Source organism: Cebus imitator, unplaced genomic scaffold (genome assembly GCF_001604975.1).
Source record: "Cebus imitator isolate Cc_AM_T3 unplaced genomic scaffold, Cebus_imitator-1.0 Scaffold767, whole genome shotgun sequence".
Classification (NCBI taxonomy): domain Eukaryota; kingdom Metazoa; phylum Chordata; class Mammalia; order Primates; family Cebidae; genus Cebus; species Cebus imitator.
In genome coordinates, this window is record NW_016108082.1 from 72,754 (window position 1) to 87,402 (window position 14,649).

A 14,649-nucleotide genomic window follows, 5' to 3' on the forward strand; every position below is an offset into this window, starting at 1 on the left:
GAAACTCCGTCTCAAAAAAAAAAAAAAAAAAAGTAAAACCAATCCTAAGTAATTTAACTGCATACCAGAACAAAATCTAATACTCTTTAAAGGAATTCAGTAAAATGCAACATTCAACAATGTAGAATTTGCAATGTTTAGCATACTACAAAAAATTACCTGACATGTATAGGAGGAGGAAAATATGATCTGCAAACAGTAAAAAAAATCAATCAATAGTGCATACTCACTGTGAGGTGATAAAAACAAACAAACAAACGAAAAAGAAAAAAATTCAATCAGTAGAATTAGATCCAGAAATGACGGAGATGATGGAATTAGTAGCAAAAATATTAAAACAGCTATTTAAAATTTTTTCCATACACTCAGGAATTTGAAGAAAAATAGAAGCATAAGAGAAATGGAAAATACGTAAAAGACCTAAATGGAACTTCTAGAGATGAAAAATACAGCACTAGAAGAAAAATTGTACTGGATGGGATAAATAGCAATGTTAGACATCGCAGGAGAAAGTATCACTAATCTTAAAGTTACAGCAATAGAAACTACCCCAAATAAAGCAGAGAGAGAAAAATACTGAGATAAATAAAATCACAGCGGAATACCATGCCACATCTACTAGGTTGGCTATAATAAAAATAACAAGTACTGGCAAAGACTGGGAGAAATTAAAACCCTCCACTGCTGGTGTGGATATAAAATGGTGCAGCCACTTTGGAAACTAGGCTGGCAGTTCCTCAAAGAGTTAAATACATAATTCTCATTTGACCCAATGATAATTCTACTCCTAGGTACATACCCAAGAGACATAAAAACATATGTCCACACCAAAGCTTGTGTACACATGTTCACAGCAGCATAATTCATAAGAGCCAAAATACCAAAAGTAACCCAAATGTTATCGATAGATGAATGGGTAAAATGTGCTGTAACCATCAGGTGGAATACTATTTGGCCATAAAAATAATAAAGTACTGATGATATGTGCTACAAGAATGAGCCTAGGAAATGACTAAGCAAAAAGCTAGTCACAAGGACCACAAGGTATATGATTCCATTAATATAAAATGTCCAGAATAGGCAGATCTGTTCTATAGAGACAGAAAGTAGATTAGTGTTTGTTAGGGCTGGGGGGATAGGGAGGTGACAGTTAAAGGGTATGGGGCTTCTTTTGCAGGTGATAAAGTGTTCTAAAATCAATTGTGGTGATGGCTGCACAACTCTGTGAGTATACTAAATACCATTGAATCGTATACTTTATATGGGTGGACTGTATGGTATATGAATTATATCTCAATAAAGCTGTTGCAAAGAAAGACAACTGTATGATACTGATGAGGGAATATACACATAGATCAGCAAAACAGAACAGAGAACCTAGAAACAGGCCCACACACACATGCCCAACTGATTTTTGACAAAGATGTAAAAATAACTCAATTGAGGACAGACAGCCATTCCAACAAATGGTGCTGGGGCAACTGGACCTCTAGAAGGAAAAGAAAAAAAAAAGCTGGGGAGAGCAGGGGATAACTACCTTCTCTTTCTCTCTCTCTCTCTCACTCTCTGTCTTTAAGACAGGCTCTTGCTTTGTCTTCCAGGCTGAAGTGCAGTGCTGTGATCTCAGCTCACTGCAACCCTCACCTCCTGGGCTCAAGGGATTTTCCTGCCTCAGCCTCCCAAGTAGCTGGGATTACAGGTGCGTACCACCACACTCAGCTAATTTTTGTATTTTTAGTAGAGACAGGGTTTCACCGTGTTGGCCAGGCTGGTCTCTCAGACTCCTGACCTCAAGCGATCTGCCCACCTCAGCCTCCCAAAGTGTTGGGATTACAGGCGTGAGCCACTGCACCTGGCACGATAACCTTATCCTAAGTCTCATACTCCATACAAAAATTAACTGAAAAGGGATCATGAACTTACATGTAAAACCCCTAACTATAAAACTTTTAGGAAAAAAAAAAATAGAAAAACCTTAGAATCTATAATAGGATTTGACAAAGAGTTCCTGGACTTGACAGCAAAAGCACAATCCAAAACAGAAAAATGATGAATTAGATTTCACCAAAATTGAAAATTTTTGCTCTGCAAAAGACCCTGTTTAAGAGGATGAAAAACTATAGAGTGGGCTGTGCGTGGTGGCTCACGCCTGTAATCCTAGCACTTCGGGAGGCCGAGGCGGGCAGATTATTTGAGGTCAGGAGTTTGAGACCAGCCTGGCCAACATGGTGAAACCCTGTCTCTACTAAAAATACAAAAATTAGCTGGACATGGTGGCAGATACCTGTAATCCCAGCTACTTGGAAAACTGAGGCAGGAGAATCCTTTGAATCTGGGAGGCGGAGACTGCAGTGAGCTGAGATCGCACCACTGCATACCAGCCTGGCGACAGAGAGAGACTCTGTCTCAAAAAAACAATAAAAACAACAACAACCAAAACTATAGAGTAAGAGAAAGTATTTGGAGGAAACCAGATGGCCAACAAAAAACTTGTATGTAGAATACATAAAGAACTCTGAAAACTCAATGGTAAGGAGCCAAACACGCGTAGAAGATATGAGAAGACATTTTACCAAAGAAGATACACAGATGGCAAATAAGCACATGAAGAAAGTCAGCATCATAAGCCATGGGAAAATGCAAACTGAAGTCACAATGAAACACCTTTATACGCCTATTAGAATGACTGCAATAAAAAAATAGTGACAACACCAAATGCTGGCGAGAATGTAGAAAACTGGCTCACTCGCACACTGCTGGTGGGAATGGAAATTATATAGCCATTCTCAAAAACAGTTTGGCAGTTTCTTTAAAAAGTGAACATGCAATTACCACATAACCAAGCAATTGTACTCCTGGGCATTTATTCCAGAAAAATAAAGATTCATGGTCAGACAAAAACCTATATGTGAAGATTTATAGCAGCTCCGTTCGTAACAGCTAAAATCTGGAAACACGAGAGGTTCTTCAATGAGTAAATGGTTAAGCAAACTTTAGCACATCCAGACCATGGACTGCTGCTCCACGATGAAAGAGACAAACTACTGATATAGTCAGCAACCTGGATGAACTTCCAACAAACTGCGCAGAGCAAAAGCGAGCCTATCCCTAAGGCAATTGCTATTTATAGAATGTTCTACCCAAAATGGAAGGCACACTCTTTTAAGATACATGTGAAACATTTACCAAGATAGATCAAATCTGGGGCCACAAAACAAGTTTCCATCCATTTCAAAGGGCTAAGATCATACAGTGTATTTTCTCTGACCTCCAGGAAGAAAGAGTGGTGTGGTGAGAAGGGTTAGGAAGCTGTTCAATCCATCCATTCTGGGCACATTGAGACCAAGCTGTGAATGGGGAGACAGAGGGAATTTTTTTTTTTTTTTTTTGAGACAGGGTCTCACTCTATTGCCCAAGTTGGAGTGGAGTGGTGTAACCTCGGCTCACTGCAGCCTCTGCCTCCTAGGCTCGAGGGATCCTCCCACCTCAGCCTCCCCAGTAGCTGGGACCACAGGTGTACACCACCAGGCCTGGCTTATTTTTGTATTATTTTGTAGACATGGGATTCTGCTATGTTGCCCAGGCTGGTAAGGGAGACTTTTGAGGGAAAGTAAAGTATATTTAGTACTTTACTAAATGTGTAGGGTGAGAGAGAAAGGAAAGTCAGAGATAACTTCAAAATTTCCATGGTAGTAGAAGTTCCCTTGACCAAGACAGGGAATACAGGCAGAAGAACCCCATGATGGGCAGAAGGCCGAAAGGACACGTCTGCTTTGGGGAAAGGCTGTGTTTGAGATGTCTGTGAGACACCTGGTGAAGGCATCTAGAGGTAGAAAAAACTGGGCCTTTGAGAAGGATCTGGGTGATTGATTTCAGATAATATGTAGAGGAAAGATGCTAGAATGCAACACCAGGGGACACCAGCATTTCAGGAATGCTCAGAGGGAGAAGTGGCCCACAGAAGTAGGTAGGGAAGGAAGGAGACAGATTTTTGAGAAGGAAGAAATGGTTGACAGTATCGAATGCCACAGAGAGGTCAAATAGGAGCCCAGCTAAAAAAATCCCCAGGGATTCCACGGATTTAACAAGTAGGCATCATGCTCTGATAGCTTTTGTCCTCTATTAGTTAACCTCAGTTTCCTGTGTAAAGAGGATAACACCGCTTAGCTCACTGGGTTCTTATGGGCTGAGTTAAATAACAGATGAGACAGTGCAGCACAGCCCCTGGTACAAAGTGGGCACTCAATAAATCTGATAAGGTTTCTCTTGTGAGGAGCTGGCAGTGCAAGCATGATGCCAAGGTGCTGTAAGAAGAGCTCTGCCAATCAATGCCTGCCTTGAAGGGTAGAGACCTTGTCAGCACTGCGCACACAGTAAGCACTCAACAAATAGTAGCTGTTATTGCCATATGCTGCTATTACTACAGCCACCCTTCAAGCAGTAGGGAGGCCAGCTGTTGGAAGGTGGGAAGATCAGTATCTCTGCTTCTCTGGCTGGGGAACCTGTATCACTCTACACATAGGTTTTACCACTAGGTGATATTTAACGTGGCTTAGATGTCACTCCACTCGAAGTACAGATTCAAATGGCAAACCTATCTCCCTAGTGTCAATTTTGTCATCCAAGGGTGCTAGGATTTTAAGTCACGGGCAAAGCGAGGTGCCAAGATACTCACAAGGAAAGTGACCTGCCAGCACTTCACTCCGCTCATCTGGAAAACGGCATCCTGGGTCTGGCCGTCAGGCAGGGTGATACAGCAGCTGATCTCATTATTGCCAACAGAAAGAACAGCTCCAGAGCCCGGCTCTGGGTAGTCACAGGTACAAGGATCCAGCTGCAGGTGTCCATAGTGTCGTACCTCCTGGGCCAGCTCCAAAAACTGCTCCAAAGAGGGTAATGGGGGCGGGGGGGTGAAGACAAGAGGAAGCAAAGGGCCACATGAAACAGATGAAAACGTCATGTCAGAAGCTACTGCCATTCTAGAAGAATACATGGAACTGAGTCACAGTGAAAGCGGCTTTTCTTCTTGACCATACAAATGGAGACAGTGCCCCGGTGTTGACCAGAAATTGGGGGAAACCAGTGGAGTGTCCTTACAGGGAGGTACCATTCCTACTCCCTTCACTGTTGTGTGTCTGACCCTGTTATGGTGCTTGGTGCACAACGGGAATGAAAATATTCCATGAGTAAATGAAGAAAAGAGTCCATAAAATGAATGAACAGATATGATTCTGTCTCAGCAGATTATAATAGCAAGTAAACAAAAAAGTGTATATTTAAAATGCTGGCTTTCAAAAAACTAAGCTGAGATCTATGTAGGAAGAAAAGCAGTTCATTTTTATAGGCTGCTTTATGTGATGGTGATATTAATTGTCAGAGAAGGACATTTTAGAAATGGCAATGAAATGAGGGCATGAGCTGGTCTGCTTTCCAAGTAGAATTCCAGAGAGCCCCCAGTTTCCAAGGGAACACTTTTATGTGACTTTTAAAATTTAGCTTTTCCCTCTGCTTCTGAAGTGACCTAAGAACTGAGGACAGTTGCAGTCACACCACTGATGATCAAGGCAACCTGTCTCATTAACGTCTATCCAGGGCTTTTCATGTTATTACTGATTGCATTCAGATAAGCTGCTGTAGGTTTGGTGACCTCCACTCTCCTATTCCAGCTTTCGCCATGGGCCTGGTCTAATGGCATGAGGTGTGCATTAGGAGAACAGAGTTCCCACTTTAGCACGTGGTTAAATCAGAAAGAAGACCACCCACTGACAACTTGTGATCCTTTCCTGAAGCAAGGTAACTCACACCTCCTTTACAAAGACTCCAGAGGCGTTCTCAGATACAGCACAACAGGCCGAGACAGAAGCAGTGAGGGACAGCTGACTCCTGATCTCATGCTGGCAGAAGTATTCAAAGCCACTGATCCATCCAGCCACATGTGCCAGCTCATTGTGCTATGGGCCAGGCTTCAGCTTGGGAGATGCATTAAGGCTGACCTTCAGTTGGGTCAGTGAGAAACTTCAGAAAGAACAGGTTGTGAGTACATGGTACTTGTGCAGTGATTGGGGTCAGGGGCTGAATCATCTTGTCACAGAACATACAGAGAGTAGTGTGATGCTTTGCTATGATACTTTCTTATATGGTATAAACCTATTATTGTTTATCTTATTGTTTGATGACGCTTTTTAAAATTGTAACAATCTCTTGGCTGAAATGAACTAAAAGTAAAAGTTCTATTTTGCAAGAAAGTTGGTGATGAGTAATTAACTTATGTAAAATGCTTGTTGACATTTGACATTCAATAAAAGGGTGTTGTGATATTACTATGTGAACACCAGAAGATAGAAATCTACAAGTATTATCTGCTTGAAAATTAGTTAAGATTGTACCTAAAAAAGGCAATTTGCCAGGTGCAGTGGCTCATGCCTGTAATCCCAGCACTTTGGGGGAGGACAAGGCAGGCAGATCATGAGGTCAAGAGGTGGAGACCATCCTGGCCAACCTGGTGAAACCCCATCTCTACTAAAAATACAAAAATTAGGGAGGCATGGTGGCGCAGTCCTGTAATCCCAGCTACTCAGAATGCTGAGGAAAGAGAATCACTTGAATTCAGGAGGCAGATGTTGCCACAAGCCGAGATCATGTCACTGCACTCTAGCCTGGTGACAGAGCAAGACTCCATCTCAAAAAAAAAAAAAAAAAAAAAAGATTGTATCTAAAAAAGACAATTTAACACACACAGTTGCAGAAAGTATGTTTATGTTAATATATTTTCATTTTGATCAGGGACTGCAAACTTTTATGTAAAGAACCATCTAGTAAATATTTTCAGCTATACAGGCATATGGTCCCTATTGCAACTACTTACCTCTGCCACTGCCACACAAAAGCAGCCTTAGACAATACATGAATGAATAACTGTGTGCCAGTAAAACTTTGTTTACAAAAAAAGTGGCCCATGGACCACAGCCTTTCTCCGATTTAGATCAAATGATTCTTCTTTAAGTTAATTTCACTCATTTTCAATTCCAAGTTTTCTTGTACAAGTATAGCTGTTAATGTGTTTGCTCCATTAGCAGAAGAACTTCACAAACAAATAATGTTGGTTACATATCAGTACATGCAGATGCTTTGAGAGAAAGTAAGTTTCAATAATAATTAAATTTTTTTCATTCAATTTATGTACTCAAAGCAAAGCTTTTTAAAAGAGCATTATTACAAATAGTATGATAAATTCATGTAAAATGTTTATCATAGAAGATAAAATTTATTTTGTGGAAAAACTACAAATACATATTTTGGCAGAGCATGGTAAGAACAATATTCTTACTAAATTTGGAGGTTTATAGGGCAGATACTTATGAAGATTTGGTTGTGGTATAAACAGTTTGTAATTGCATCTAAAGTAACAGCGATACTCTATCCATCAAAACAGAAGCTGCGCTTGTCAAAATTCACAAATACACAAAGAACATGAGCTCCTTTTATCGTGAAAAAGCTGAAGTAGAACACCAGAGAGAGGAATACTAAATTGTGGCAGTATGTGGCTTTTCTTTCTCTTTTTCTGTAGTCCATCAATAAAAATCTCAAAGTGTCTGAGCCTTTGAAGAATTATTTTCTGTTAAGTATAATGAGTCCTCTCAATTTTGATTGTATTTTGTTCAAAAATCAATGTTGCAATTGTGAACATTGGAAAAGTCAAAAGAGTTTTTAAGAAGACAACACAATGAAACAGAGGCCATTTCTTCTGTTAAAATATGTCCTGTCTGTCAGACTCACATTTGCTGTTTGGGGGCGGGAGGTATGTGAGTTGGTAACACCTTTGTGGGAGCTTTAAAAATGAATATTTAGAAATCTATTCTAAGTATTATAGAACATATACTCAAAGACAGAGGATGTTGGCTGCAGTGTTCAGGGACTTCAGCCAGGAACTGTACCAGGTGCTGTGAATACACAGAGTATGTATAAATTAGACACGGCCCTGGGCCTCATGGCTCTTGCTGCCAAAGTGATTTATAGCAGCAAGAGCTGGAAACAACCTGACTTCCAATAATAGAAAAGTGGTTAGCCAAACAATAATATAACCATAAAATGGAATACTCTGTAGTCACTAAAAATAATGCAGAGGATCTATATTAATTAACTTAGAAAAGGACTCACAATATACTGTATTTTTTTAGAATCTTTAAATAATAAGCTTTTATTAATTCTGTACTCAGAACAATCAATGAAGGTATTCTTATTTTTTAAGAAAGAGCCCCACTTTTACTGCTTGGTAGGCTTATAAATGACAGAAACAGTTCAGTTCTAACATGTTTCTTTAACTCCCTTTCAAGGGATTTCTCTTGGAGCAATATTTGATTTACCTTTGTTTGATTGTCTTCTTTCTGGAGAGCTTCTAATTTCTGCCTCTGCGCCTGTGTGGGTTTGGCCCATTCTTTTTCAATGTCCTGTACTGCCTTAAAATAACATAAGTGGTAAAATTAGCAGCCTTAGAAATTAATCAATCTGACAAAAACATACTCTTGCATGAAGGGCTATAAAAATAAACCCAAGTGGATATATATTTAGGGATTTAGCATGTTATAAACCTTATTTTTTAAATTAGTAAGAAGAGGTTGTTCAACAGTTTGGGGGGAAAATTGGCAACACTTGGCAAAGAAAATAAAATGAGCTCTTTCCCCGCACCACCCAATCAAATAAATTCCAGATAAAGATTTAAATGTATAAGACCATAAAAGAATTATGGGGAAAAAAGGTAAATATTTTTATCTGATCTTGAGGTAGGGAATATCTTTTTTGGGGGGCTTTTGAGTTTCTTTTATTTTTACTATTATACTTTAAGATCGGGGGTACATGTGTAGATCATGCAGGTTACATAGGTATATACACGTGCCATGGTGGTTTGCTGCATCCATCACCCCATCATCTACATTAGGTATTTCTCCTAATGCTGTCCCTCCCCTAGCCTCCCACCCCCTGCTATCCCTCCCCTAACACCCTACCCTCAAGGGAATATCTTTTTTAAGATACAAAAGCAAAATGTCATAATGAAGAAATAGTCATATATAATTATGTGAAAATATAAAATTTCTGTACATAAAGTCCACCAAGAACAAAACTAAGAATCAAATGGAAAACCATGGAAAATGACTGCATCCTATACAGCAAACAGTTAATATTTATATATAGCAACAGGAAAAATGTAAGCATCCTCAATAGGAAAAGGGACAACAGCTATGTACTGGCAATTGACAAAAAGGAATTGCAAATAGGGAATATATTTGAATCATAAACATAGATATGGGGAAAAATATGTTGATAGGCCATTGCTTCTATTGCTTATAATAATGAAACATTTTCAATTTAATATTAGCAAGCACATGTATAATGCTTACTATGTGTCAGGCAATGTTCTAATTGCTTCAGAACAAAAGTCAGTCCTTACAGCCACCCTGTGATGTAGGTACTGTTATCAAATGCCCCAAAATAGATAATTGAGTTTGGGTATAACTAAATAATAGGCTATGCGATTATTAAAAATTACACAGAATATTTAACAACATGGGAAATGTGTGCAATGTACATGAAAAATATCAAATTGCCAAGTAAAAGTCTAGTAGTAGACCCTAATTTTTATAAAACAACAAAAAATAAACAACAAAAAATCCTCCTATGGATACTTACAAGTCAAGGAAATGGATGTGCAAATACATGACATATATATGAAATAAATATACCCAAAGAGTTAATTAATAGTTTATATGTCTGCTTGATTTAAGATTTGGGGTGAAATATACTTTCATTTTTGAACTCTTCCATGGTTGCAAACTTTTTATAAGATAAAAACTAATTTTATGTTAAAAAAATTAAAGTTGAATATATTGTTGGATTCTGTCTGGTCAGCCTAGGGTAACCACCATCAGCAAGCATTCCCAAACTCCAAATCCCTAACAGGCTTCTCGGTTGCTTCCTAATCCACTGGACTCAAAGGCAGAAATGGCCTGGAAGGCAACTGCCCACTGTGGAAGTACGTCAGGACTGTGGTGAAGCAACGTGAAACATGGAGGTAACAAAGCCTGTGGTCTCAGCCTCCCTTCCTGGGCTAGGAAGTTGTTCCTGCGCTCTTCCCCTTTCCTCTCGGCACCCAGCTTCCTTACCCTTTAGCCAGTCTGGCCTCAGGGAGGCGGTGATATCAGCTGTCCACCTACTCGGCCTGTGCTGCTCTGACTTGTCATGATGCAGCAGAATTGGCTACTGTCCCTCCGTTAGGCTGTCAAGCCCTCAAGGGAAGACCCTGTGCCCTTTGTCCCACTGTGTCTTGCCCAGTGTCCTACATATGGCAATGCCCAGCAATTCTTTGCCAATTATCAGGAGATTATTTTCACCTTAGTCTGAACATAAGCCTGTCTATTACATCCCTCAGTGATATTGGCAGGCTAAGCTTTATCTCCAAGAGAAGAATGAAAAGCTGAATACGCTTTAAATATTGCTGTTTAGGCTGAGGGAAAAGGACATGGGATTTAGAGAGGAGAAGAAAAATAACTAATATTTGTTGAAAACTTGTTTGAGATCAGTTTTGTCACTGACTTTTTCCCAACTACAGCAGTTCCCCTTATCCTCGGGGCATACTATCCAAGACTCCTGGGGGGATGCCTGGTATTATTGTGGATAATACCAAACTATATATATATACTATGTTTTGCCTGCATATATATACCTATAATAAATTATAAAAATAATTTATAAATGAGGCACAGTAAGAGGTGAACAACAATAACTAATGAGAAAATAGAACAATGGTAACAATATTCCAGCATCACCACTCTTGCACTTTAGGGCCAGTGTTAAGTAAAACTGGGGCCTTGAACACAAGTGTTGGGACACCAGGACAGTGGGTCTGATAACTGAGATCACTACTAAGTTACTGACAGGTGGATGAGGCAGACAGCACGAATCAACTGGACAAAAAGATGATTCATGTTTCGGACCAGCAAGACACTTCATCACACTACTCAGAATGGCATGCAATTTAAAACTTAAGAATTGTTTATTTCTGAAATGTTTCCATTTAATATTTTCAGACCATGCTTGACTGCAGGTAACTGAAACCACAGAAAGCTAGACCAAGGATAAGGGCTGCCTACTGTATTCTGTGGGAAGGAACAATACCACCATTTTACAGATGAGCAAATTGAGGTTCCAAGAGGTTATGATGTTCAAGATGACCCAGCAAATAAGTGGCAGGAGTTAGAACAAACCCAGGACTGGGCACTACACCAAGCCTTCCTACCCTTGCCCAAGCCACTGAATTCTTACCAGGTAGGCTATCCACCCCAAGGCTTTCTCCTTGTTGCCAATTCTTCGAACCAAACCTACAGACCATCAAGAAAGCATGAATGTGAAGAACTAAACACTGCTTTCTTTCCTGAATTGTACTTGATGATAGTGCCCTGCAAAGGCTGTTAGCACAGGGCAACAATATCGAAGAGAAGGGATGGCTGTGTAAAGATAAACAGGAGTCATGGCAGTAAGTGCTAACCCAAGACATGCCATTCACCGTCAGAGCAACTGGATCCTCAGGCAGAGATGCAGGTGGCCTATAGCAAAGGTAATGGAACTGTTTTGATTCATTACCTATTTCTGATTTTTTTGAGACAGAGTCTCTGTCACCCAGGCTGGAGTGCAGTGACATATTCTCGGCTCACTGCAAACTCCACCTCCCAGTTTCAAGTGATTCTTCTGCCTCAGCCCCTCAAGTAGCTGGGACTACAAGTGTGTACTACCACACCCAGCTAATTTTTGTATTTTTAGTAGAGATGGGGTTTCACCATGTTGACCAGGCTGATTTTGAACTCCTGACATTAGGTGATGGCCGGCCTCAGCCTTCCAAAGTGCTGGGATTACAGGCGTGAGCCACTGCTCCAGGTTGCTTCTTAGTCTTTCACATATCCTAGCCACCCAGGACACAGGAGGAATGAGACAGTCTCTGCCCTTGGCCATTCAGAGTCTGGTTGGGAGAACTGGGAGGAAGTCAGGCATTTTCTTCTGGGGAAAGCCAAGGCAGACCTCCCAAAACAGGCAGCAATTGTGGTCCTGACTCTCCTGCTGACCCTGGGGCCAGCTTTGACTTCTTAGCTCCTCTACCCAGATTCAGGGAACGATGATGATGATGATGATGATGATGATGATAAAGATTATTATGACATCAACTCCAATTTTTTGGAGACTTTGCCAGGCAATGAGCTAAGATTTGAATGACAGTCTATTAAAGCTTGTAGAAAACTTAGAGACGATGTTAGTTCTACCTCATCTCTACAGAGAGGTGGCGTGGTTCAGAAGGATGCAGTGGCTGGCCCAAGGTCACCCAGAGAGAGGGACAGTGGCAGAACAAGGGACAGAACTCATTTCTGAAACTGCAATTCAGTGTGTCTTCCATGAAGCCACCTTTTTTTCTAGCTGTGAGCAGAGGTAGTATCATCATCCATTTTCCCATGGTTTATAACTCCTTAATGAAGACAGATTTAAAAAGTCACATTATGATGCTTGAATCTCTGACCTGTCATCACAATGAGAAGCAAAAGACATGCCATAAAGATGATATTTCCCACAGGAATGATTTTAGAATGATGTGATACAATCTCAACCCAAGGATGTGATATCAAACCAGACATAGCTAATAATGCATAGCAGCAAGGAAACAGTAGCAAGAATGGGCTTCAATAAACATTTAAAGTAGAACATTCTACTCTAACCCACATAACACAGGTACACTGAACTTTTTTTTTTTTTTTTTTGAGACAGGCTCTTGGTATGTTGCCCTGGCTGGAGTGTAGTGGTGTGATCACAGCTCACTACAACCTCTGCCTTCTGGGCTTAAGCCATGCTCCCCCATCAGCCTCCTGAGTAGCTGGGACCACAGGCACATACTATCACGCCTGGCTGACTTTTGTATTTTTGGTAGAGATGGGATTTTGCCATAGTGCCCAGGCTAGTCTTGAACTCCTGAGCTCAAGTAATCCACCTGCCTCGGCCTCTCGAAGTGCTGGGATTACAGGTGTGTGCCCCTGTGCCCATGCTGAACGTGATTATACATGGATTAATGTATAATATGAATTCAAAGCTATATTTCAGCCATAAAAATACGACAGTGAACATTAAACGTTTAATAAATGATATTTTGTTTTGCCCTTTTAGAATTTAGAAGAGCTGGCTGGGCATGGTGGCTCATACCTGTAATCCCAGCACTTTGGGAAGCCAAGGTGGGCGGATCACTTGAGGTAAGGAGTTCGAGACCAGCCTGGCCAGCATGGTAAAACCCCATCTTAAAAAAAAAAAAAAGAATTTAAAAGAGCTTTGGGGTCTTGATCTCTAAAAGTCACTTAAGGAGGCATGGGCTAAGTTTCTTTCCCTCTTCTACACCCTCTAGTAAGCCAGAGTATCAATACCTGCCCACTGACCTTTTTGCTATACCCAAAGTACTATAATAGGTTTCATTAACATTCCCCTGGAAAAGCTCATTAAAAGTAATAACCTATCCACCATCTCTCTCCTCTCTCCTGAGTTTATAAAAGCTACTGAGTGTAGTAGCTTAGAATCACGCTAAATAAAAGCCACCTACAAATAAGTATTATTAAATTTCTTTATCTACATCCTGTATTAATCCAAACCCACTACTCGATCCTTTGTCAGCACACCTATCATTTTTCTTCTTGAAAATGTGGATGGTACCAACTGCCTTACAGAGTTGTTGTGAAGCTCCAGTGACATAATACACTTAATTAATATGATGCCAGGCCCACCACAGGGCTTAATGCTGACATCGTGCCAGGAATGGTTCCAGTTTCTAGGGATGCAGCAGTGAACAAATAAATACCCACTTTCATGGAGAAATCATTCCAGTAGAGAGAGTGTAAACAAATGCACACAATACATACACACACTTAACATAGTCAGATGGTAGAAATGCTATGGAGGAAATAGAACAAGGACATTGAGATTTGGGGTTTAGTCTGAGTGACCTGGAAAGCCTGGGTGGGGTTGGAGCAGGGGAGGGCTGTGACCCGCCACCCTGCCTGCTGCTTGAGAATAGCCTGTGGGATATTCTCAGGGAACTCAATGAAAGAAGTTTCTGAGCTTTCTTCCCAGAATTGTCGAGCGAAGCTTGGAAAAGATCAGGTCTCTGAAGATGGCAGAGTGGTGAGTGTGAACACCTGGGGCAGCTGGTGACCTGGGTGTGTATGTTGGGGACAGCACCGGCTGACCATTCCACTGCTTGGCAGAAGCTTCACCACACGAAGCAGGAGAAGGGAGCTGAGGCCAATTTCGAATTTTATGGGAGGCTGGGGGTAGGGGTAGTACGTAAGGCCAACTACAGTACATAATTTTTTTTTTTTTTTTGAGACGGAGTTTCACTCTTGTTACCCAGGCTGGAGTGCAATGGCGCGATCTCAGCTCACCGCAACCCCCGCTTCCTGGGTTCAAGCAATTCTCCTACCTCAGCCTCCCAAGTAGCTGGGATTACAGGCTGAGCCACCATGCCCAGCTAATTTTTTTTATTTTTAGTAGAGACGGGTTGTCACCATGTTGACCGGGATGGTCTCGATCTCTTGACCTAGTGATCCACCCTCCTCGGCCTCCCAAAGTGCTGGG

The 14,649-nt window shown here is 40.9% G+C and overlaps 1 protein-coding gene across 3 annotated transcripts in view; it reads right to left on the minus strand.

The window, feature by feature from the left end:
* The window catches only part of SNX31 (sorting nexin 31), a 69,801-nt gene that overhangs the window by 18,671 nt on the left and 36,481 nt on the right, over positions 1-14,649 (minus strand). For all 3 annotated transcript variants that reach the window (XM_017519692.1, XM_017519693.1, XM_017519691.1), the window contains exons 9-10: positions 8,364-8,456; positions 4,676-4,879 (exon numbers count right to left, since the gene is read on the minus strand). In XM_017519692.1, coding sequence (XP_017375181.1) covers positions 4,676-4,879; positions 8,364-8,456 — 297 coding nt within the window. The remainder of the gene's footprint in view (positions 1-4,675; positions 4,880-8,363; positions 8,457-14,649) is intronic.